At 43.4% G+C, this 23,651-nt stretch overlaps 1 protein-coding gene across 2 annotated transcripts in view; it reads right to left on the bottom strand.

Moving 5' to 3' along the window:
* LOC137651851 (borealin-like) overlaps positions 1-23,651 on the bottom strand; it is a 183,531-nt gene that overhangs the window by 53,137 nt on the left and 106,743 nt on the right. For both annotated transcript variants that reach the window (XM_068385072.1, XM_068385077.1), the window contains exon 5: positions 9,835-9,941. In XM_068385072.1, coding sequence (XP_068241173.1) covers positions 9,835-9,941 — 107 coding nt within the window. The remainder of the gene's footprint in view (positions 1-9,834; positions 9,942-23,651) is intronic.

Raw genomic sequence — 23,651 nt, 5'->3', positions numbered from 1 at the left:
CCACAAAAGACTGACCACTTTGCCTGGTATACTGTGGAAGAGGACTTTCCCAGTAACCAGACATTCTTTCTAGCAACTTGTCACGAAAAGATGCTGACTATGCGGTGGTAGCTGCCGAAGACATTAACTTTTTTTTTTTGACCTTTGTAGGAATCCTACCTGACCCTGGATTCACCCCAAGAACAGTTGGTTATGACCACACTGCTGTTCTTCAACTGTCTATCAAGGTACTCTTAGTCTCCACTCTGCAAACCAAAACCACTGTCATGAAGGTGACAGGTGATCATGGAGTGTTCTTCGGGAATGCTCTTCTGTCTTTTAGTCAGGTGGCCTAGATCCAAGGAGATCATCGACAGATCCAATCTGTCATCGAGATGATCTACTCCAGAGTTCCTGTATCTCGGGTTCCACGCTCCTATCTGCCCTATAGGAGAAGTTGGTCTGACCTGGAAGTGCACCAGGGTTTGCTAGTGAAGCGGAACTCCGATGGCTAGGTAGTCCCGGTAGTCACCTTCAATGTTCTGATTGACCTGGTTGCTAAGACACCTCCAGAATGCTCACTGGGGGATTGGGAAAATGGCTGCAATGCTCCGTCAACTCGTTTGGCACAAATCTTTAATTAGTGTAATTTTAGAGGTAGTAGGTTGGCCAGGGCACCAGCCACCCATTGAGATACTACCGCTAGAGAGTTATGGGGTCCTTTGACTACACATACTGTACATCGAATAGTCTGGTATATTTTTTACAGATTCTCCTCTTTCTTCATACATCTGGCAACACTGAGATTACCAAACATTTATTCTTCACCCAAGGGATTAACTACTGTACTGTAATTGTTCAGTGGCTACTTTCCTCTTGGTAAGGGTATAAGAGACTCTTTAGCTAAGGTAAACAGCTCTTCTAGGAGGACACTCCAAAATCAAACCATTGTTCTCTAGTCTTGAGTAGTGCCATAGCCTCTGTACCATGGTCTTCCACTATCTTGGATTAGAGTTCTCTTGTTTGAGGGTACACTCGGGCACACTATTCTAGCTAATCTCTCTTCTCTTGTTTTGTTTTGTTAAAAGTTTTTACAGTTTATACTGAAACATTTTAGATGTTGTTGCTCTTCTTAAAATATTTAATTTTTCCTTGTTTCCTTTCTTCACTGAGCTATTTTCCCTGTTGGGGCCCATGGGCATATAGCATCCTGCTTTTCCAACTAGGGTTGTAGCTTAGCAAGTAATAATAATAATAATAATAATACTGATCAGGGATATGTGCCAGATATGTTGGGAATGTCACACTTGTAAGGTTTCAAGGAGGTGGTTGCCCTGCCAACCTTGAAAATAGTTACCTCTTCTCCTTTTGAATTATTGCTATGGACCTTGCGAGTCTCCCAACAACCAATACTGGTTTTATTGGGTGTCTGATGGTAGTCAACCATTATTACAAATGGGTGACAGCAGTACCCACAAGGAATAGGAAGAGCAGTACGATATGCCAGGCACTTGAAGACAGAGTTTTTCCTGTTATTCCTTGCGTTCCAGTCTGGATATTGACTGATGACAGCCCTGGATTATTTCCCATGAATCTACTTTGTTGTTGGAGCGGTACAATGTTGTACATGTGAAAACAACTCCGTATAAACCCTCTAGTAATGGCGCAGCAGAGCGGGAGAAACGTAAAATTGGTGAGTTACTATGGGTGATTTCCTTGGAAAGGGACCAGTATTTATCCAGAACAGTTCTTGGCTACAACCATTCCCACCACACTGAGATTGGTTGTACTCCAGCTGAGAGCATACTGATGGGTGCTCACGATGTTGATAGTATCCCATTGCTGTCCGCAGAACGAGACACGCATGGGCTGAAGGGCATCCTCGGTAGAAACTGTTTACGGGGCCCGGCCAGAACACCAATACATGGGGGTATAGAAAGAAAAACATAAAATCCCGAAAAAATTCACTGAGCTTCGTATGGCAATGCAGAATGCGTAAACAAAATATTTTTTCAAAATTACTCTTACTTTCACAGCTACAGGGTAATTAGTAAATGTAACAACCAAAAGCATTGTTCCCTACAAGAAAATGCAGTATTTCTTCTGTTTTCGTAAATTTTGATAATTATTACATTTTAATGTAAAACAAATTGTGAGTAATGGCATGTGTATAGATTCAACGAGTCACAAGACGATGCATTACACGGTAAATTACAACCTTCGGCCCTCAGTCCTACCCCAAACCTAAAAGATAGAACATGTTTGAGTTTGACCTCTGACCTTCGCTCATTTTTAAGTCTGTTTTTCTCATTTTAAGAAAGAATTTCATCATTTTGAAGAGGAAAAGACAATTTCAACATCTCGCTAACATAAAAGGAAGAAGTGAATTCTCTCTAATAATTATTAGAGTTCAGAAGTGGGTAATATCGGTGAAATTAGCAGAGTTGGTGAAGGAGAGACATGATGAAGGAGCAACTGTCTCGCTTAAAGAAAAAAGATATTGAGCAAAGGCATCTTCATTTATGAATAAATTATGATTAACTGTTTTGGTTTATTAATATCCAAAAAGGACAAAAAAAATTCTTAATAATCATGATTAATTAATATTGTCTTCGTAAGAATACAAGGAAAAACTTTGAACACCATTACCTATTGACCTTCAAATTATATCTTCTCCCTTAGTTTTAAAGATATACAGTAGAACTGAAATTTGGTATATAACTTAGAAAGACATTATAAAACAATAAAATAGAGCCCTCTTTTCCAAATTTTGTTTTATATTTTTTTGTTACTTTTTTCCCTGAAATATAGGATTTATTTTTTTACTCAAGTACATAAAGTGATCTACTTCCTCATAACTCTCCATCATAGAGTGAATGAAGGATGAAAAGTGTTGGGGTAGTGAAGGGAGTAGTAAAGAATAGAGGGTTAGGCATGAATGTAAAGAGAGTTCTGTATGAGAAAGTAATTGTACCAACTGTGATGTATGGAACGGAGTTGTGGGGATTGAAAGTGACGGAGAGACAGAAATTGAATGTGTTTGAGATGAAGTGTCTAAGGAGTATGGCTGGTGTATCTCGAGTAGATAGGGTTAGGAATGAGGTAGTGATGGTGAAAATGGATGTGAGAAATGATTTAGCAGCTAGAGTGGATATGAATGTGTTGAGATGGTTTGGCCATGTTGAGAGAATGGAAAATGGCTGTCTGCTAAAGAAGGTGATGAATGCAAGAGTTGATGGGAGAAGTACAAGAGGAAGGCCAAGGTTTGTGAGGATGGATGGAGTGAAGAAAGCCCTGGGTGATAGGAGGATAGATGTGAGAGAGGCAAGAGAGCGTGCTAGAAATAGGAATGAAAGGTGAGCGATTTTGACTTGGTTCCAGTAGGCCCTGCTTCTTCCTACGGTCCCCTTGGATGACAGCAGAGGTAGCAGCAGTAGGGGATTCAGTGTTATGAAGCTTCATCTGTGGTGGATAACGGTGGAGGGTGGGCTGTGGCCCCCTAGCAGTACCAGCCGAACTCGGTTGAGTCCCTCGTCAGGCTGGGAGGAGCGTAGAGGAAAGGTCCCCCTTTTTTCATTTGTTTGATGTCGGCTACCCCCCAAAATTGGGGGATGTGCCTTGGTATACAGATAGATTTTTTTTTACCAGAATGAAAAAAATTACATATATAGCAAAAAATGACTTTTAGAAAAAAAAACTATTTCATTTGAGGTCTATATCATGTCTATATAGGGCATTAATACCAGGTCTTAATTTTAAGTATCAAGGGAGGAGATAGAATTTGAAAAACACTAATTTTCAGGATAAATTGCCCTGGCGTTGCAAAACCAAAGGTCAGAGGCAAAAATCCTATGCAGTTTGGATATGTCGTAAGTCATCTTGTTAAGTGGTATGAATGTCAGAGTCCTGTCATTAAAAAACGGCATTAGCCAGCCAGTCCCCTTAAGGAGGATTCTCTGGTTCTTAAGGTGCACCAGTTGAGACACTTTTGTCGAACAAACTCATCCCTATGTTTGAGGGGTATTCCGTGTTACTAAGGTACACGAGAATAAGGTTACCTATGAGCTGCAGAGACTGCCTGATGGTGAACAGGTAAAAGCTCACCATACTCAGTTAAAGGCCTGGCTTGGACCTCCAGTCTATCTTAGGAGGCACTTTCTCTGGTATCCGAAGGGTCCTGATCCTGTAATCGAGACTCAAGATGGTTAAGGAATTCTGGTTCTAATAGTGATGGCGACTCCTATGGGGTGGTTGCCATAGTCACATCATGCCATTTGTCTCGAGATTGTAACAAGTCCTAACGACATGGGAAAAGTTACCATCCTACGAGAAATATTACTCAGCCTATGCCCATCCTTAAGCCAGCTAGGGCCTATGAAAGTAAAAGAGCACTAGATGTTTGGTGATATACCCCAGAAAATTTTGATGACTTCTGTATTGAAGCCTGAATCTATTCGAGATCGTGTGGTTCTCCAACTGTGGGAAGATAGCCCCACTATAATGTGTGAAACCCAGATTTTGACCACCAAATTGGTGGTTCACTCTCCTCTGCCCGAATTCCCAACATTCCATTTTTTAGACTCCTCTTTCCGAGAGGAAGGTGTCGTTCAGGGAGTTGGGAATTCTGGAAAGTTTCCAGAATTCCGGTGTTGGAACCACCTTTTGCTGGCTCAAGAGTTTCAGTCCAGACTTGTAAAGGCCTGTTAGTTTAGAAAGCCCGGTTTCTGACTCGGCAGTGTCCATTTATCCTGATTATGACTTACTTGCCTTTTTGCCATCCAATTATCATGACCCACGGTTGCCTGAAAATCCCACCTCTAGTGGATTTAATTCCCCATGGACTAGGCCAAAAAGTCCAGTTCCTGACCTACATCTAGTTCAGCCTCGAGTCATGGAATAGAGGTCTTGTCTCACTGATCAGACGAAAACTCCAGAGGGAACTGTCCTCCACTCCTGAGTCACCTCAGAATTTGAACCCTTTCTGCCATTCTGATGAAATAAATGCCGGTCGGAACTCAGGGCTTAAGTGGCAGAGTGGGGTGTATTTGACCTAAACGCGACAGCTCTATTTGAGTCGTCTGAAACGGAGCTTTGCCCTGAGTCATCGCCTAAATTTTCGGGATTTTTATTGTCCTCTTCTGAGTATACAGATTCTGTCTCTGGTTCACATCAGAGAATGTTGATAACCCACAAATACCAATAACTGTTATGCGAGGTTATCGATCGATTAAAGACACCCCGCTTGTACCTGGAGAGTTGCCGGCTTAGCCTCTCTCCGGTACTGCGAGAGATTAATACGGCTCGCCAGCAGATTGCCGAATCCCGTCGCATATCCCGAGACCGAATTTTGAGATTCTGAAGAAGAACTATAAAGCTCCCACTGAATTGAGTACTGAACAGTATTTTTTTATTTCAAGTTTTTGTATAGTAATTACTTTTTTATTAGTCATTTTTATGATTCCCACATTGGGGTAGTTAAAAAGCTGTGGAATGGGACACCTTATGTGGGGAAAACTGTACTGAGTAACAGTTTATGTAATTGTTTTATTAAATGCTGTAAATTTTCCATGACCGTGACTTCTTTGTTGGTTTCAGTAAATTTTAACTGTACTGTAATACAATGAATGTAAGTTTTCATTTTGCTAAATACAGTAGTTTTATGACTGTATGCAATACTGTAATGTTTCCTGCAATAATAACTATGATGTTATTGGATAAGTGGATGAAGGGATGAATGATAAATAAAATTTCTTTTAGTTGATCATCCCACCTTTCTATTGATATTTTTTTTTTTTTTTTTTTTTGACATTCACTTGAAATGTACAGAGTTGGTGTAGGGATTTGTTGTCAGTTACAAGACATTTTTAGATGGCCTTGAGGGCAAAAGGGGAAGGGGGGGGGAATCTAATAATGATAAGGGGCTTGTGTGAAAAACCTTAATTTTTTTGTATGTTAGGAAAAATACAAAATACTTTCAGATATAGTTTCATTGCTTTTTTTAATTATCCTCAAGCCCCTCATAATGTTTTACTCTGTTTTAATTTCACTTTGCAGGTGATTGGCAACATGCCCTACTCCCTGTAGGGCTTGGAGATGGTAGTGAGAATGTTGCACAGCTTAGCAGTTCCACACTCTTATCAAATTGTTAAAATTTCTGACGTTGTGTAAAGATTTCAAGGTTATAATTAGACGATGGATGTGGTGTGTAAAGATTTCAAGCTTGTGATCAGATGGTTTAGAGTTCTTATTACTGTGGGGGATTCTCAAGATATCAGTGCAGTGGACACTTTTAGTGAAAAAACAGTACAGCTGTGTATCCTTTATCAGTAGGTAGTCAGAGATTTATGTTCAGACCCTGTTGACTCACTGTGTAGATCGTGAACCGCAATGTGGCGGGGTTCTCCTTCAAGCTTGAAGTTTTCTTATGTCTCAAACTTAGAACTTTGTCTTGATGACCTTGACCAAAACGGCTTTGTCTTGATCCCAACTGCCACGGGTGGTACTCTCAACTTTTGTGTCTGGATATTTAATGTAGCAGTGGTGTTGCTTGGCGAGATCATTGGACCACCCAGGCAACAGCAACGTACAGACTGTTGCGTCCATTAAGGTGCTATACAGTAATACCTCAACATACGAAAAATTTGAGATACGAGGAAAGTTTCGAGCAAATTTTTGCCCTGAGATACAAGACAAATTTGATACGAGGATACGAAACGGTTCCCTGTGCGGCCGCTGGGTGGCCGAGTGTGCGAGAGGCTTCTCACGAGAACAGCATCGCTCGCCCTTTCCCGTCGGATCTCCGCCGCGTAAAGTTATCTCTGAGCATCGGCCGTAGTATTTGCACTTTTACGTGTTTTTTGCGTTAATCAGTACAGAATTAAGTGAATAAGCAATGGATCCAAAGCAAGGGAGTGCAAACAAGGGTAGTGAAAGGAAAAAGCGTATGATGACAATCGAGATAAAGCATGAAATAATCGAAAAAACATGAGATTGGTGTAAGTGACTGAGCTGGCTCGCCAATATGAGAGGAGTACATCAACAATATGTACCATCCTCAAGCAGAAGGATGCTATAAAGAGCACCAAGCCTTCCAAAGGACTAACCATCCTTTCCAAACTGCGCAGTGATATTCATGACAAGATGGAGAGGCTTCTTTAAATATAGATAAAGGAGAAACAGTTGGCGGGAGATAGCGTGACCGAGACGATCAACTGTGAAAAGGCCAGTGGAATCTACAATAACTTGAAAGGAAAGCAAGCAGCTGAGAGAGGAGGGACTTCGATGGTAGCAGAAACCTTCAAAACCAGTCGTGGCTGGTTGGATAATTTCAAAATACGGACTGGGATACACTCGGTTGTGAGGCATGGGGAAGCAGCAAGTTCCGACTCGAAAGCCGCGGCAGACTACGTCAAAACCTTTGCCTCAGTTATCATTGAACAATGATACATCCCCCAACAAGTGTTCAACTGCGATGAAACTGGCCTTTTCTGGAAGAAGATGCCCAGAAGGACGTTCATCATGGCAGAGAAGAGACTACCGGGCCATAAACCCATGAAGGACCGGTAAACTCTAGCCTTGTGTGCAATGCCAGTGGTGACTGTAAGGTCAAGCCACTGCTGGTGTACCACTCAGAAAACCCACATGCTTTCAAGAGCCAAAGATCTTGAAAGAAAAACTGCAAGTGATGTGGCGCGCTAATACTAAGTCTTGGGTTACGCGGCATTTCTTCACAGAATGGGTTAATCTGTGCTTTGATCCGGCAGTGAAAAAATATTTAGCCGAGAAAAGCCTGCCAATGAAATGCCTCCTGGTCCTCGACAATGCGGCTGGTGACCCTCCTGGTCTCAAAGAGGACATTCTTGATGAGTACAGGTTCATCAAGGTCCTTTATCTCTCGTCCAACACCACGCCACTCCTCCAGCCCATGGACCATTAAGTAATTTCCAACTTTTGAAAACTGTACACGAAGCATTTGTTCAAGAAATGCGTCAAAGTCATAGACAACACCAATCTCACCCTTCGTGGATTTTGGAAGGAACATTTCAATATCGTCCATTGCTTAAAAATTATTGACAATGCATGGCAGGGTGTCATACAAACAACTCTTAATTCAGCATGGAAGAAATTGTGGCCAGCTTCCGTCGCTGAGATTGACTTTGAAGGGTTCGATACGCCAGACCCTGATGAACCTGAAACTATTGTGGTAGATGAAATCGTGTCTCTTAGAAAATCCATGAGGCTGGAGGTAGATGAGGCAGACGTGAACGACATTGTCGAGGAGCATCAGGAAGAGCTCACGACACAGGAATTGATTGAGCTCCAGGAGATACAACATTCGGAATAAGTTTAGTGTAACATAAGATTAACATTTATTTTTAAGTGTGTACAGTAGGCTAATTTCATTTAAGTTAAATTTAAAGTTTAAGTTATGTTGCGTAGTGTTACAAAAGTGTAGCGTACTGAACGTGTTGCCGTCGAGTCTCTCTCCCCCTCTTCTTCCGCATACACCACCGTTAGCCGCTACTGTCTGTCTCGAAGGTAAGAACTCCATAATAATGTCACATCTTATTGCAGATCATAACCAGTACATAGGTATTTGTTATTTTGCGAGCGTAGAATGTGAATTAGAATAATTAAAAACATGCTTTTCCACTGTAATATACTGTTTTTAGGTGTTTTTTTTTTTCAGAAAGTGGGAACGGATTAAGTTTTGTTAGTTATCTTATATGGGAAAAATTGATCCGAGATAGGAGCAAATTGACATACGAGCTCGGGTCCCGAAACGCATTAAGCTCGTATCTCCAGGTATTACTGTATGTAGACTTCTGTAGCATGGCTTTTGGGAAGTTAAAAGGAGTACTGTACTGTACTGTGTTTGATATTTTTCCATCCCTTTTGATTGTAGCACGGAGAAAGGCTCTGAAGCAGTTGTAACGAAATCACTTAAAAAATTATGGTTCAGAAGAAAAATTTACGTAACTAAGTTACCTGTGAAATTAAATTTGAATTTAGCCCAAATATATACACTTAAGTTGGTTTTTATTTATACTTATATATGTAGATTAAATATTTAGAGGATTGATTCCTACGAGGCTCTGTATGAAGATATTTGTCTCTTCTTCTGGTTTTGAAGACCTATATTGTCTCACCATGGAATTTATTTTTTTTTCACTCAATTGTTTAATTTCTTTTTTCTTGTATATAGAAAGCATTTTTTTACCCTGCATAATCTGTCCTCCTCTCAACCACCAATTTAAAGATTGTGTTATATGCTTTTAATGTCATTTTTCTCTCCTGATGTTCAGAGTTTACTAGAGCTTAAAAAATATCTTACCCAGATGGCATACTGCTCATCTTATTTACCTAGGACTCTGTGCATAGCACTGCGAAGAGAGACGGGGAACCCAAGAAAAGATAATTGGGAAATTTGAGGTTCTAGCTGGGGCCCCTTGCCCAGTATAAAAAATCGAGGGGCGGTGCCCAGTGCCAAGTTCTCTTGATTGTTTACCTTTTGCCCAGAATTCTGAGTATTCCAACATTTTATCTTTTTGTGTAGTGTACTTTAGTGTGTGGTTGGCATTCGGACACTAGGCAGTCTGTGTGCTACGTATGGCCACAGTCCGTAAAACACTACAAGGTAACTGTCAGCATAGAGTTTAATATATACAGTAACCTCTATCTAAATTCAAAATAATTAACAAGCCATTATTCTAACTGAATCATTTAGAAAAAAAAATAACATCTATAATACTACCAAGCATTACCATTAAGAAAATAGAATCCAATTAGAAGAAAAGTTTTTATATTTTGGTCGAAATAATATAAAGGCATAAAGAAAATTATTATTTCACTTACTAAATTCATCTTTCTTGTGCGTGGAGCTCTGGCAGTAGAGAGAGGGGGAAGCATATTTTCCAACTGACTACTTCCCAAAACATTTTTCTGTCGATTACTTCTTGTACCTGTCCAATAAAACAATGGGGGAAAATGCACTTTATACCATCAATATAAATCATTAATTCAAGATGTAGAGATAAATCATATCAAATGGTTAAACGGGAGTTATTATTATCATCATTATTACTTGCTAAGCTACAACCCTGGTAGGAAAAGCAGGATGCTATAAGCCCAGGAGATCCAAAAGGGAAAATAGCATAGTAAGGAAAGGAAACCAGGAAAAAATAAAATATTTAAAAAACAGTAATAACAATAAAATACCGATTTCCTTCATAAACCATAAAAACTTTTAACAAAACAAGAGTAAGAGAAATAAGATAGAATAGTGTGCCCGAGTGTACCCTCAAGCAAGAGAACTCTAACCGAAGATAGTGAAGACCATAGTACAGAAGTTATGGCACTACCTAAGACTAGAGAACAATGGTTTGATTTTGGAGTGTCCTTCTCCTAGAAGAGCATCGTACCATAGCTAAAGTCTCTTCTATCCTTACCAAGAGGAAAGTGGCCACTGGGCAATTACAGTGCAGTAGATAACTCCTTGAGAGAAATGTTATTTTCATTAGTAAAATAAATTTTTGAATATACTTACCCGACGATCATATAGCTGTCAGCTCTGCTGCCCGACAGAAAAACCTACGGGCGGAATACGCCAGCGATCGCTATACAGGTGGGGGTGTACATCAACAGCGCCATCTGTCGAGTAGGTACTCAAGTACTCTATGTCAACACAGAACCAATTTTCTCCTCGGTCCACTGGGTCTCTATTGGGGAGGAAGGGTGGGTCCTTAAATTTATGATCGTCGGGTAAGTATATTCAAAAATTTATTTTACTAATGAAAATAACATTTTTCAATATTAAACTTACCCGACGATCATATAGCTGATTCACACCCAAGGGGGTGGGTAGAGACCAGCATATATGTTAACCTTAAGAGCTAAGTATTCCGTATTTCATTTTAGCAGTTATTCAAAATAACAAACGTAAAATTAATAAGTACCTGGTAAGGAAGTCGACTTGAACAATTACTCTGCCTTTTTAAGTACGTCTTCCTTACTGAGCCTCGCGATCCTCACAGGATGCTGAGCGACTCCTAGGAGCTGAAGTATGAAGGGCTGCAACCCATACTAAAGGACCTCATCACAACCTCTAATCTAGGCGCTTCTCAAGAAAGAATTTGACCACCCGCCAAATCAACCAGGATGCGAAAGGCTTCTTAGCCTTCCGGACAACCCAAAAAACAACAATAAAAGCATTTCAAGAGAAAGATTAAAAAAGGTTATGGGATTATGGGAATGTAGTGGCTGAGCCCTCACCCACTACTGCACTCGCTGCTACGAATGGTCCCAGGGTGTAGCAGTTCTCGTAAAGAGACTGGACATCTTTAAGGTAAAATGATGCGAACACTGACTTGCTTCTCCAATAGGTTGCATCCATTACACTCTGCAGAGATCTGTTTTGTTTGAAGGCCACTGAAGTTGCGACAGCTCTAACTTCATGTGTCCTTACCTTCAGCAAAGCATGGTCCTCCTCATTCAGATGGGAATGAGCTTCTCGAATTAAAAGTCTAATATAATAAGAAACTGCATTCTTCGACATTGGTAAAGAAGGTTTCTTGATGGCACACCATAAAGCTTCCGATTGTCCACGTAATGGCTTAGTCCGTTTCAAATAGTACTTAAGAGCTCTTACTGGGCACAGTACTCTTTCTTGTTCATTTCCAACCAAATTAGCAAGGCTTGGAATTTCGAACGATTTGGGCCAAGGACGAGAAGGAAGTTCGTTTTTGGCTAAAAAACCAAGCTGTAAGGAACATGTAGCCGTTTCAGATGTAAATCCAATGTTCCTGCTGAAGGCGTGTATCTCACTGACTCTTTTAGCTGTTGCTAAACAGACGAGAAAAAGAGTTTTCAAAGAGAGATCTTTAAAAGAGGCTGATTGAAGTGGCTCGAACCTTGCTGACATAAGGAATCTTAGTACCACGTCTAAGTTCCAACCTGGTGTGGCCAACCGACGCTCCTTCGTGGTCTCAAAAGACTTAAGGAGGTCTTGTAGATCTTTGTTGTTGGACAGATCTAAGCCTCTGTGACGGAAGACTGCTGCCAACATGCTTCTGTAACCCTTGATCGTGGGAGCTGAAAGGGATCTTTCCTTCCTTAGGTATAACAGGAAGTCAGCTATCTGAGTTACAGAGGTACTGGTTGAGGATACTGATTTGGACTTGCACCAACTTCGGAAGACTTCCCACTTCGACTGGTAGACTTTGAGAGTGGATGTCCTCCTAGCTCTAGCAATCGCTCTGGCTGCCTCCTTCGAAAAGCCTCTAGCTCTCGAGAGTCTTTCGATAGTCTGAAGGCAGTCAGACGAAGAGCGTGGAGGCTTGGGTGTACCTTCTTTACATGCGGCTGACGCAGAAGGTCCACTCTTAGAGGAAGTGTTCTGGGAACGTCTACTAGCCATTGCAGTACCTCGGTGAACCATTCTCTCGCGGGCCAGAGGGGAGCAACCAACGTCAATCTTGTCCCTTCGAGAGAGGCGAACTTCTGCAGTACTCTGTTGACAATCTTGAACGGGGGGAACGCATAAAGGTCTAGATGGGACCAATCCAGAAGAAAGGCATCTATGTGAACAGCTGCTGGGTCCGGAATCGGTGAGCAATAATTTGGGAGCCTCTTGGTCATCGAGGTTGCAAACAGATCTATGGTGGGTTGGCCCCACAATGCCCATAGTTTGTTGCATACATTCTTGTGAAGGGTCCACTCTGTTGGGATGATCTGACCCTTCCGGCTGAGGCGGTCTGCCATGACATTCATGTCGCCTTGAATGAACCTCGTTACAAGGGATATGTTTTGATCTCTTGACCAGGTGAGGAGGTCCCTTGCGATCTCGTACAACTTCATCGAATGAGTCCCTCCTTGCTTGGAGATGTACGCCAGTGCTGTGGTGTTGTCGGAGTTCACCTCCACCACCTTGCCTAGAAGGAGGGACTTGAAGCTTCTCAAGGCCAGATGAACTGCCAGTAGCTCCTTGCAGTTGATGTGTAACTCGCTTTGAACCGCATTCCACGTGCCCGAGCATTCCCGACCGTCCAACGTCGCACCCCAGCCCGTGTCCGATGCGTCCGAGAAGAGAAGGTGGTCGGGGGTCTGAACAGCCAGTGGCAGACCTTCCCTGAGGAGAATGTTGTTCTTCCACCAAGTCAGTGACGACTTCATCTTCTCGGAAACAGGAACTGAGACCGCTTCTAGCGTCTTGTCCTTTCTCCAGTGAGCAGTTAAGTGAAATTGAAGGGGGCGAAGGTGAAGTCTCCCTAACGCGATGAACTGGTCCAGTGATGAAAGCGTCCCTATCAGACTCATCCACTGTCTGACAGAACACCGGTCCTTCTTCAGCATAGACTGGATGCATTCTTGGGCTTGATTGATTCTGGGGGCCGACGGAAAAGCCCGAAAAGCTTGACTCTGAATCTCCATTCCTAGGTAAACTATAGTCTGGGATGGGCCGAGTTGGGACTTTTCTATATTGACCAGGAGACCCAATTCCTTGGTCAGATCTAGAGTCCACTGTAGATTCTCCAGACAGCGACGACTTGACGCAGCTCTTAAAAGCCAGTCGTCCAAATAGAGGGAGGCTCTGATATTTGCTAAGTGCAGGAATTTGGCAATATTCCTCATCAGTTTGGTAAAAACTAGAGGTGCCGTGCTAGGCCAAAGCACAGGGCTTGGAACTGGTAGACGACCTTCCCGAAAACGAACCTTAAAAAAGGTTGGGAATCTGGGTGGATGGGGACGTGAAAGTACGCGTCCTTTAGGTCTAACGAGACCATCCAGTCTTCCTTCCTGACCGATGCTAGAACCGACTTTGTCGTTTCCATTGTGAACGTCTGCTTTGTGACAAAGACATTCAGAGAACTGACGTCTAGCACCGGTCTCCACCCTCCTGTCTTCTTCGGCACTAAGAAGAGGCGGTTGTAGAAGCCCGGGGATTGATGGTCCCGGACTATGACTACCGCTCCCTTTTGAAGTAAGAGAGACACCTCTTGCTGTAAAGCTAGACTCTTTTCCTCCTCTCTGTACCTGGGAGAGGTTGATGGGAGTCGTTGCTAGAGGGGGCTTGCGTAAGAATGGAATCTTGTACCCCTCTCTGAGTAACTTCACAGACTGAACGTCTGCGCCCCTGTTCTCCCAGGCCTGCCAGTAGTTCTTGAGCCTGGCTCCCACTGCTGTCTGAAGAGGATGGCAGTCAGACTCTGCCTCTAGAGGACTTGGAACCCTTCTTTCTGCTCCCACGTTGAGTTCCGGCACGAGCACCTCCTCTGCTGGAGGCTCTGCCACGAAAGGGCGGGATGAACCTAGAAGCTGGTGTGTCCATCCTTGGTCTAGGTACGGAGGGCAAAGGTGTGACTTTGCGTGCGGATGACGCCACCAGGTCATGGGTGTCTTTCTGGATCAAGGAGGCAGCAATCTCCTTGATCAACTCTTCAGGGAAGAGACACTTAGAGAGTGGAGCGAACATAAGCTCCAACTTTTGACATGGGGTGACTCCAGCTGATAAGAAGGAGCAAAGGTGATCTCGCTTCTTGAGTACCCCAGACACGAAAGAAGCCGCAAGCTCACTAGAACCATCCCGAATGGCTTTGTCCATGCAGGACATGATGAGCATGGAAGTTTCCTTATCCGAAGGGGAGGTCTTCCTGCTCAAAGCTCCCAAACACCAGTCCAGGAAGTTAAAGACCTCGAAAGCGCGGAAAACTCCCTTCATAAGATGGTCCATGTCCGAAGGGGTCCAGCAAATCTTGGAGCGTCTCATAGCCAGCCTGCGGGGAGAGTCTACTAGACTTGAGAAGTCGCCCTGGGCAGAGGCAGGAACTCCCAAGCCGAGAGTTTCTCCCGTGGCATACCAGACGCTAGATCTGGAAGCAAGCTTGACCGGGGGAAACATGAAGGAAGTCTTTCCCAACTGCTTCTTAGACTGCAACCACTCTCCCAGTACCCTTAAAGCTCTCTTGGACGAGCGAGCGAGTACGAGCTTCGTAAAGGCAGGAGCTGCTGACTGCATGCCTAAAGCGAACTCAGAGGGAGGAGAGCGTGGTGCTGCAGACACAAATTGGTCTGGATACAAATCCTTAAAGAGCGCAAGCACTTTCCTAAAGTCTAAGGAGGGAGGCGTGGTCTTGGGTTCTTCGATGTCCGAGAGTTGGTCGTCAAGATGTGCAGCTTCGTCATCATCAGAGATATCAACGTCTGAATGTTGAGGAGGAAGAGGCAACGGAGTGGGCTGGACGACTGAGTCCGGCAGCACGGGTGCATGCGTGGCTGCACTGGACCCGACATCATGCCACTGTTGGTCAGTCTGAGAACTGGCAACAACCAAAGCTGGGTGGGTGCGCAAGGAGTCTACTGCCGACTGTGGAAGGGTAGCGGAGACCACCATGGGTTGCGGAGGCTGACGCACCGCGTCAAAACACGGCAGCCTAACTCCACCCTCCTGTTGTTGTGGTAGCTCACGCACGGCAACGGAGTGCTCCGTGCGTGTGAGCGTCAGCATGCGTCTGGCAGGGTCGAATGCGCATGGGTGGAGGAGCTCTCACAGCCGGAGTGTGGGAGCAGGCAGCCGCAGCGTCTGCTGGGCGCACAACCGTGGCAGGTTGTAGGAAAACGGGTGCATCGTCAACCTTCTCCGCAGTCGGAGTGTGGGAGCAGGCAGCCTCAGTGTCAGCTGGGCGCACAACCGTGGCAGGTTGTAGGCTAACGGGTGCAGCGTCAACCTTCTCCGCACAAAGCTCCTGCATAACCGCAGCTAACTGAGTCTGCATAGACTGCAGTAAAGACCACTTAGGGTCTACAAAAGCGGCAACAGACGGAGCTACTGTCCGTTGTGACTGAGGGTCTAACACAGCGGGTGCGGCAACAGACGGAGTTACTGCCTGTTGCGGTACCACCTTGCCTCTCTTGGGAGGTGTGCAGTCGTCGGATGACTGCAGCGAGTCCGAACTGACCCAGTGGCTACACCTGGGCCGTTGGACTAGCTCGGAAGGGACCTTACGTTTAAGAGGCCGTGAGACCTTGGTCCATCGTTTCTGTCTAGAAACCTCTTCCGCAGACGAGGAATAAATGGGCTCACTCGCCTTCTTGTGGGTGGGACGATCTCTGAAAGATACATCCGCAACAACGGAGGGTACGTCTGTACGCTGATTAAAGCCTGTCGAACCCTTTGGTCGTACGACATTGCTTCTCCCCTGGGCTTGGGAGCTTGCAAGAGGTCCCGGACTGGGAGGACGACAGGCACGTACAGACGCACCCTCATGCGTAACACTGACACTTTTCACAGCACTGACACTCACTTCACTTCCCACTGCACTCTTACCTTTCAACTCTCTGACGTCAGCCATGAGTTGATAGCGGTCATTCGCCAATGACTCGACTCTCTCACCTAGAGTCTGAATGGCACGCATCACATCCGCCATTGAAGGTTGATGAGAGCTAGCAGGGGGGTCGGGTGCAACCACTACAGGGGAAGGAATAGGTTGAGGGGCATGGGGAGAGGAAAAATCAACAGAGCGAGACGAACTCCTCATGATCCTATCCTTCTCTAGCCTACGTGCATATTTCAGGAATTCTTGAAACCCGAATTCCGAAAGCCCAGCGCATTCCTCACATCGATCTTCCAATTGACAGGCTTTACCCCTACAATTGGAACAAACGGTGTGCGGATCGATAGAGGCATTCGGAAGACGCCTTGAACAGTCCCTAGCGCTACATTTCCTGTACTTGGGGACATGAGAAGGGTCAGACATCTTGAATTAGTCAAAGTGGGGAATTCAAAATCTATCCAAGTCGTCAACAATTAATCCAAATCCAAAAAAGAATGCAAGAAAGTATTGAAGATGACTTCTGCACAGCGATAGCTAATAACTAGAGAGAATACTTCACCAAATAGCGTGAAAATCAATCCAGAAAAACAAGAGCGTATTCAGTAGGTTTTGCCGGTGACACGACAGAGAGAAAATTGGCTGTGTTGACATAGAGTACTTGAGTACCTACTCGACAGATGGCGCTGTTGATGTACACCCCCACCTGTATAGCGATGGCTGGCGTATTCCGCCCGTAGGTTTTTCTGTCGGGCAGCAGAGCTGACAGCTATATGATCGTCGGGTAAGTTTAATATTGAAAAGTTAAGTTTATTGGTAATCTCAGTGTTGTCAGGTGTATGAGGACAGCTACCTACCAAATGGCTGGTAAATCCTTTGCTCTTGTAAGAAACATGCTTATATCTTCAAACTAGATTATGTACTAGATTTCAATAGTACCACAGCTCTAAAGATAACTTCCAGTAACAGACATACACAGAGAGATAATTGTAATAAGAAGGATTGATATAGTATGCCGTAAGTGTAGTAAAATCCATGTTTTAGAGATATATCACCAGGTGCAATGGTTCCTACATTTTTTTAATTTGTTTGCTAATTTTAAAATAATTCCCATTACTCCTTTAGGCTCAGCAACAACCCACATTGGTGGTTTTGGCTTTCTCTGGGGAGGCATAGTTATAACATAATCTTTTTAAAACCAGTTAGCAGGTCCATACACATGCAAATTGTTTGGTGTCTTATCACATAGGGCACCTATGACATTTAAGTTATTAATTTTAATATTATTGATGTTACACATTGCATTAAATACTACTTCATGCTTATTATAAGATATCCATGAATGCCATTTATAATTTTTAAGTTTCATTCTTATTTCTTTCATCACTCCATAGCATTTAAAAATTTTATTTTGCATATCATAATCAGTATCTATTGGAATTTGGGTTAACACGAAGGGATTGAAGTTTCCCTTTGTTACCCAATTTACTTGGTTTCAAAGCATTAGTAGAGGGGTCCTTTTTGTTCCTAGGTCGTCAACAGAATTTTCCTTAATTAAATTAGCAGAGGTCTTCAACAGTGCCAGGGAGAGTCGATGTATCCGGGAGATGGGGGTTCGTTGCTTACAGAATCAAATCTCAACCCTGTCTCCCTGGTGCTGTTGATGACCTCTGCTGATTTAATTTAGGAAAATTCTCTCTAGTTTATTTAGAATGAACATACTATATATTTTCATGACAACTGACTTAAGTGTGATGCTCTATAATTATTGTTTTGCCATTTTCACCAACACTCCTAGCTCCCATTCATCAGGCTTTGCCTCCTCACGCCTTATTCTACAAAATAATCTTGTAAATATTATGGGAATCACTCCATTTTCAGGAAATACCATCTCAGCAGTTATTCCATCGTATCCCAAGGCTTTCCATCTCTTGAGTTATTTAATGATAGCTTAGACTTCAAACACACTGAATTAATTCATGGGTACATCAAGGTCTTCCTCAGCTTCAGGTATATCAATCAAATTATTCCCTTCATATCTCCTATTCATGACCTAAGTGCTCCATCATAATTTTACAATTTCCAAATGGAAGAAAAATTGTTGCTATGTTTCAAAGTCAGTTTTAGGTTGATTTTACATAACATTGAGGACACAACATTTCTGCTCATTAAACTTAGATAATCTTTTTCACTGGATTTGAAAATTTCTTCAGTAATGGTTTATTACTTGTATTTCTATGCAATTCTTCTCATTTGCAACATTTGTTTCATACTTCAGAGTGGTTACATTTACTAGGGACTTGTTCCACTGATATCACTTCAGAACTATTCTTCAAACTACATGTAGTAGCATACATATCCAAATCTGCAACTGTTTGCTCATCAATTATCTATTCAGAGGCTGGTGGTTGTCAATAGTGTCGGGGCTTGTCACAGGTTCCAGGGGTAGGAAATAAGAGTTTGTTATTCTTTTCTGGAGGGGGAAAATAATAAAAATGAAAAAAGAAAATGAAAAAAAGTTTCAGAGAAAGAAAATTTTAGACTCAGACACATAAGTCATTCACATATTTTAACCTTCACCAAGAACGTGGGTAAGAAAAGAATTTCTTTTGAAATTAATAAAGGGATAGCAGTAGTAGAGATGAAGGGAAGGCTCACTTTAATAACTTTCATTAACGGAGTGATAAAAAATAAACCTACCTATACAAAGATTAAACAACCCAAACCTTGGTCATGGCTATGCTATATAATTTGTGTGCAAAACAAATCAAATGCTAACAATTGTTACAAAATTAAGGAGAATAACAAACTCAGAAATCAGGAAACAACAATTTCTCAAAAAGGATAGCTAAAATGGATGTCAATTAATGGAAGTCAAGCCTGGCTAATGACTGTCGTACATGACCAGCGTCCTTTCTGGCCATACAAAGTCATAAAAACTCCCTCCTATCGCTAAAAAAACAATGCACATCATAAAAACTTGGATTAACTTGAAAGTTGAGCCAGAACCAGCCTGATAATCATCAAAAGTTGAAAATGAGAGAAGTCAGTTCTGTATATAAATAACCTTTGCACAGTACAACAATTAGTCAAGATAGATTCTGGTGGTAAACAAATTTAGATACAATATTGCCATCTTTCAAGTAAGAGTAGTGTTTCTCAGTGGGTGAGGTATCATTTACTAACAGACAAATATAGTGACAGGTTTCTAGAGACTGAACCATTAGGTCTCCCTTCTTTAGTATAGACTGATTCTGTACTTACACTATGAAACAGTGGTGCACTGGCCCAGGGTAGGGAATAGGATATTTTTTGGTGTATCCTGTTATATTGAATTCTTTATTCTAACCTAGGAAGGGAGTCCTTAGGGACCACAGACTTTCTAACCCATATATATAACAAATTGGAAATAATTTGTATTTTTCCTAACATACAAACCTGGAGCTATTTATAATAGGGTATCACTTTCGGCGCAGCTGAAAGACGAGCCGTGATAATTTTAGTGAGGGATAACTACCCCATCCAATAGTTAGCGGGTGGGGGGTGGGGTAGACTGGCTACCCCGCTCACTCACACCTCTCGGCAGAGTAACCACTTTGCTTTATGGCAGGACTTCTCGGGGGACAGGGTGGCGGGCCAATTTGTATAAATAGCTCCAGGTTTGTATGTTAGGAAAAATACAAATAATTTCCAAATTTGTTATTTGTTCCGACACATACAAACCTTCACTATTTATAATAGGGTGACTTACTCTTAGGAGGGAGGAAGTCCTCACCAACTGGCCTTGGTCATGACCCGGGGTCTTCTCTATTTCGATCTGTGATCGAAAGTAGAAGGGACCCTACCTCGCTAAAATCAAGTGCCGATATGAGGTAATGCACTGATAGCGGCCTGCAGAAGCTTGTGTGTGAGTGGAACTAACAGTGTGGCTTGTCTTCAACATAGGAACTCGAGTACAGAACCTAATGTTCTTAAAGACTTACCTAATACCCTCCCTCTAAAAGGTATTAGAGACGTAACAAAGTATTCTTCTATACTTAGGAGGCACAAGGGAAATGGGTCTTACCTGCAGCGAAGTCAGGTCAGCTATGCTGAGGTTTGCGGAGCTGTTTTCCCCAGAAGGGAGAAGGTGAAAGGAAGAAAGGAGCCAGGCATTCTTACTCATTCACCCCAGACTAATCCAGGTAGCCTTAGCCCTCTGCTACTTGTCCATCAAGGAGCCTGAGGTGTTTAGACCATTTGTTGTGCGACCACCACAGGACCAATGGAAAAGGTCTCCATGTTCTTGTGGGTTACGTCTTTGCAGGTAGTGGGCCGTGAAGGTCGATTGACGCTTCCACATGCCCACTTAAAGTATCTGCACCACAGTAGTTTCTTGAACGCCGGGATGTAGCAACGCCAGTGACGTTACGAGCTCTGGGTCTTAGGATGGAGGAGAGTCTAGATTAAGAGAACCTTAATTGCTTTCCAATCCTAGAGGGATGGAATCCCTGAGGTCCTCCTCTTGACCTTCCCCGTGCTGGTCAAGTGCCGACACACGGGGGCAAGCTGGCACTGTTCTTTTAAGGTAACCCCACAGATTCCTCACTGGGTAAAACCCCAGTTGATGGGTTTACGGTTACCGAACGAAGACACTTTATTTGAAATGGGCTGCACCTAGGGTACAACATACTCGGATTTGAGTCTTGGTAATCCACTCAGGGACGCCGCTGAGGATTACTTTTCCCTGTCTCCTAGGGTAGGAGACATCAGAGGTTGGATCGTACAACACACTAACTCTCTTGGTCAAAAGCCCAAGTGAGTAGAAAGGGCGACTTCCATGTAAGGAAGCAATCTGCTGCTGGGCATACGGTTCGTAGAGAGGGGCCTTCAGAGGCTGAAGGACCTGAACCGCGTTCCCAGGAGAAGGTTGAGATCCGACGGGGGACAAGTTATCTAACACTTGCATAAGTAAAGGCATCGATGGGAGAGAATCCCTTTCCACAACATCAGTCACAAAGGACGGAACACTTCGCCTGGAAGACAGACGCTGAAAAGTGTCTGAGGTGCCTAAACATCTTTTCTGTAACCTGTTGCGAAAGGCCTCTCTGAGAGGGGTGGTTTAGGATCCTCCCAGGCGAGAAGTCAAAGCAAAGCTACGGCTTAGGAAAGTGTTCGCATGTGGCAGCTTGGAAGATCGTGTTGTGGAGGAAGATCCCTTGGAACTCCGTCAGAAGCTGTAGAAGGCCCGGGAACCATTCTGCGGGTTGCCATAGCAAAGCTATTGGAGCTCCGTCAGGGGCTGCAGAAGGTCTGGGAACCATTCTGCGGGATGCCATAGCGAAGCTATTGGAGTCATTGATAAGATCCTGCTTATCCTGACTTGGCTGAGGACGTTTTCTCCAGTCCGAATGGGGGGAAAAAACAAGGCACACCTCTAGGCCGCCCCACCGATCTTGGAATACATCTGGGGAACGGTCAAGTGGGAGCCTGAAGATCAGGGCAGCTGCGAGCATAACCACAGTCGGGGACCCCACAAAGTTAAGACTTTGTTGGATACAAGATGATTCCAAGACACTAGGAGCCCACTATCTGGGTGGTTTTAAAAGCACATTCCTATACCAGGAATGACGCGAGCAGATCGGGGCAACTAGTTGTCCTTTGTCCATCTAAGGCTTCGTACTGCTAGATGGTTCTCTAAGAGAGGTGAATGCTAGTACCTTTCTGAATCTGACAAACCAACGAGGATGGAATGGTATGGCATATGCTCCCCTCTCTCTTTTGATGCATTATAGAGAGCATCAGGTCCAGAGGGAAGACGAGAAGAAAGGCCTCTTTGCGGAAGCTTTCGTCTGCCACCCATCATCCGCGGATTGTCCAGCGGTGAGGGGGGGGGAGTACATAGCAATAAACACACCTCGAGATGATGTCGAGACGTGTAACCAATTGCACGTTCTTGCAACGAAGGGGAACAGCCTGTTCTCCCTTCAACTGACACTAATCCAGTGTGGTTGGCCGAATAAGACCGATACCAAACGGTAAACCAGTTAATCAGTACAGCTTATGATATAATAGCGAATCTCCATACAAGAGACTGTACCGTAATCACCAAACGCATCCAACCAAACCCAAGAGGGGATTGAGACGTATCTTCAATCTATTGTTGGGTGGGTAAAGAGCATAAGTGTACTACTGAGTAGTAACACCGAACTGCGCGCATCACAAGTATACATGGGTACAGTAGTTCGACTTAAAAGTCGTGTCCGGAACTCAGTTGGAGAACGTTGGAAACATTTGTAACGGAGGTTTCTCCTTCTTAGGACAGAAACATTCGTACTTCTCCGTCACCGATCGGTTAACTAGCATTTATATTAAACGTTCCCTATTAGGGAACGGAAATTCATCAGAGAAGTTTCTAGCCAAACCCTTTGTAGGAGACTAAGACTTTCGATCGGGAGAAAGAAAAAAATGCCTATAAGGAGACAACGTAAATGCTGTATGTCTGGCTGCAGAAAAGTAGCCAGGTAATGTACTCAATATCCTGGTTTCAGTAAGGGATATAAATATACAACTTAATAAAACGTTGTTCTAATTGGAAGATGTATATAGCCCTTATTGGCAGAAAGATCGCTTGCACGCATATAGTTACTTGTCCATTTGCGCTAGCGCATGCGTATTCTCTGCTTCCAGGAAACGTTTGAAATGAATCCGGTTGTGGGAATAATCTATGTGCAACGAATCGCAACATTATTGCCCGAAGAATTTTGATCGTTGACTAACTGTAATATTTTCTTGAATGAGAGCGAACATGTTCTCAAACAAAAATATACAGTTATAGAGGCGATCATATCCCCTTTGGTTTACCCCTCCTCTTTATACGAGGGGCTAGCCAGTGTTCATTACACAGAAACGGATATCTGTTTACCTGTGGGCGGGGTTTGAAACGTTCGTAACGTATTGAAAAGATGCCCAAGCTGTTGCTATCGTTCTTTTAACGTCAGCTAACAATGTTCCTTTGGGACTAATTGTTCGGAACAATAACCCCGTAAGGAAAGAGTAAAAAGTCTCAGAAGACTATCGTGTAAAAAGGCAAGTCATTATACCCAGGGTACAATGACGGGGGAGGCTGCCTCCATCAAACGGTAGAACCGAGTTTAAGACCATAACCTCGCGGTTTTGTCTTGGCTAGAGTGCATGCTCAGGGAAGGCTAACGGCCTTCATGAAGTTTTAACACCCATTGAAGTTTTGTAAAAACTTCTCAGGAACGAGTCTCCCGAAAAAAGGTGAAGACTCGTATGTGGGGGTTTGCTTCAAGAAGGCAGACATATTTGCCATCGACCGCTTACCTAGAGGTTGCCATCGAACGC

The sequence above is a fragment of the Palaemon carinicauda genome, chromosome 1 (assembly GCF_036898095.1).
Source record: "Palaemon carinicauda isolate YSFRI2023 chromosome 1, ASM3689809v2, whole genome shotgun sequence".
NCBI lineage: Eukaryota > Metazoa > Arthropoda > Malacostraca > Decapoda > Palaemonidae > Palaemon > Palaemon carinicauda.
Note: the sequence above shows the minus strand (reverse complement) of the source record. Positions and strands in the feature narration are given on the sequence as shown.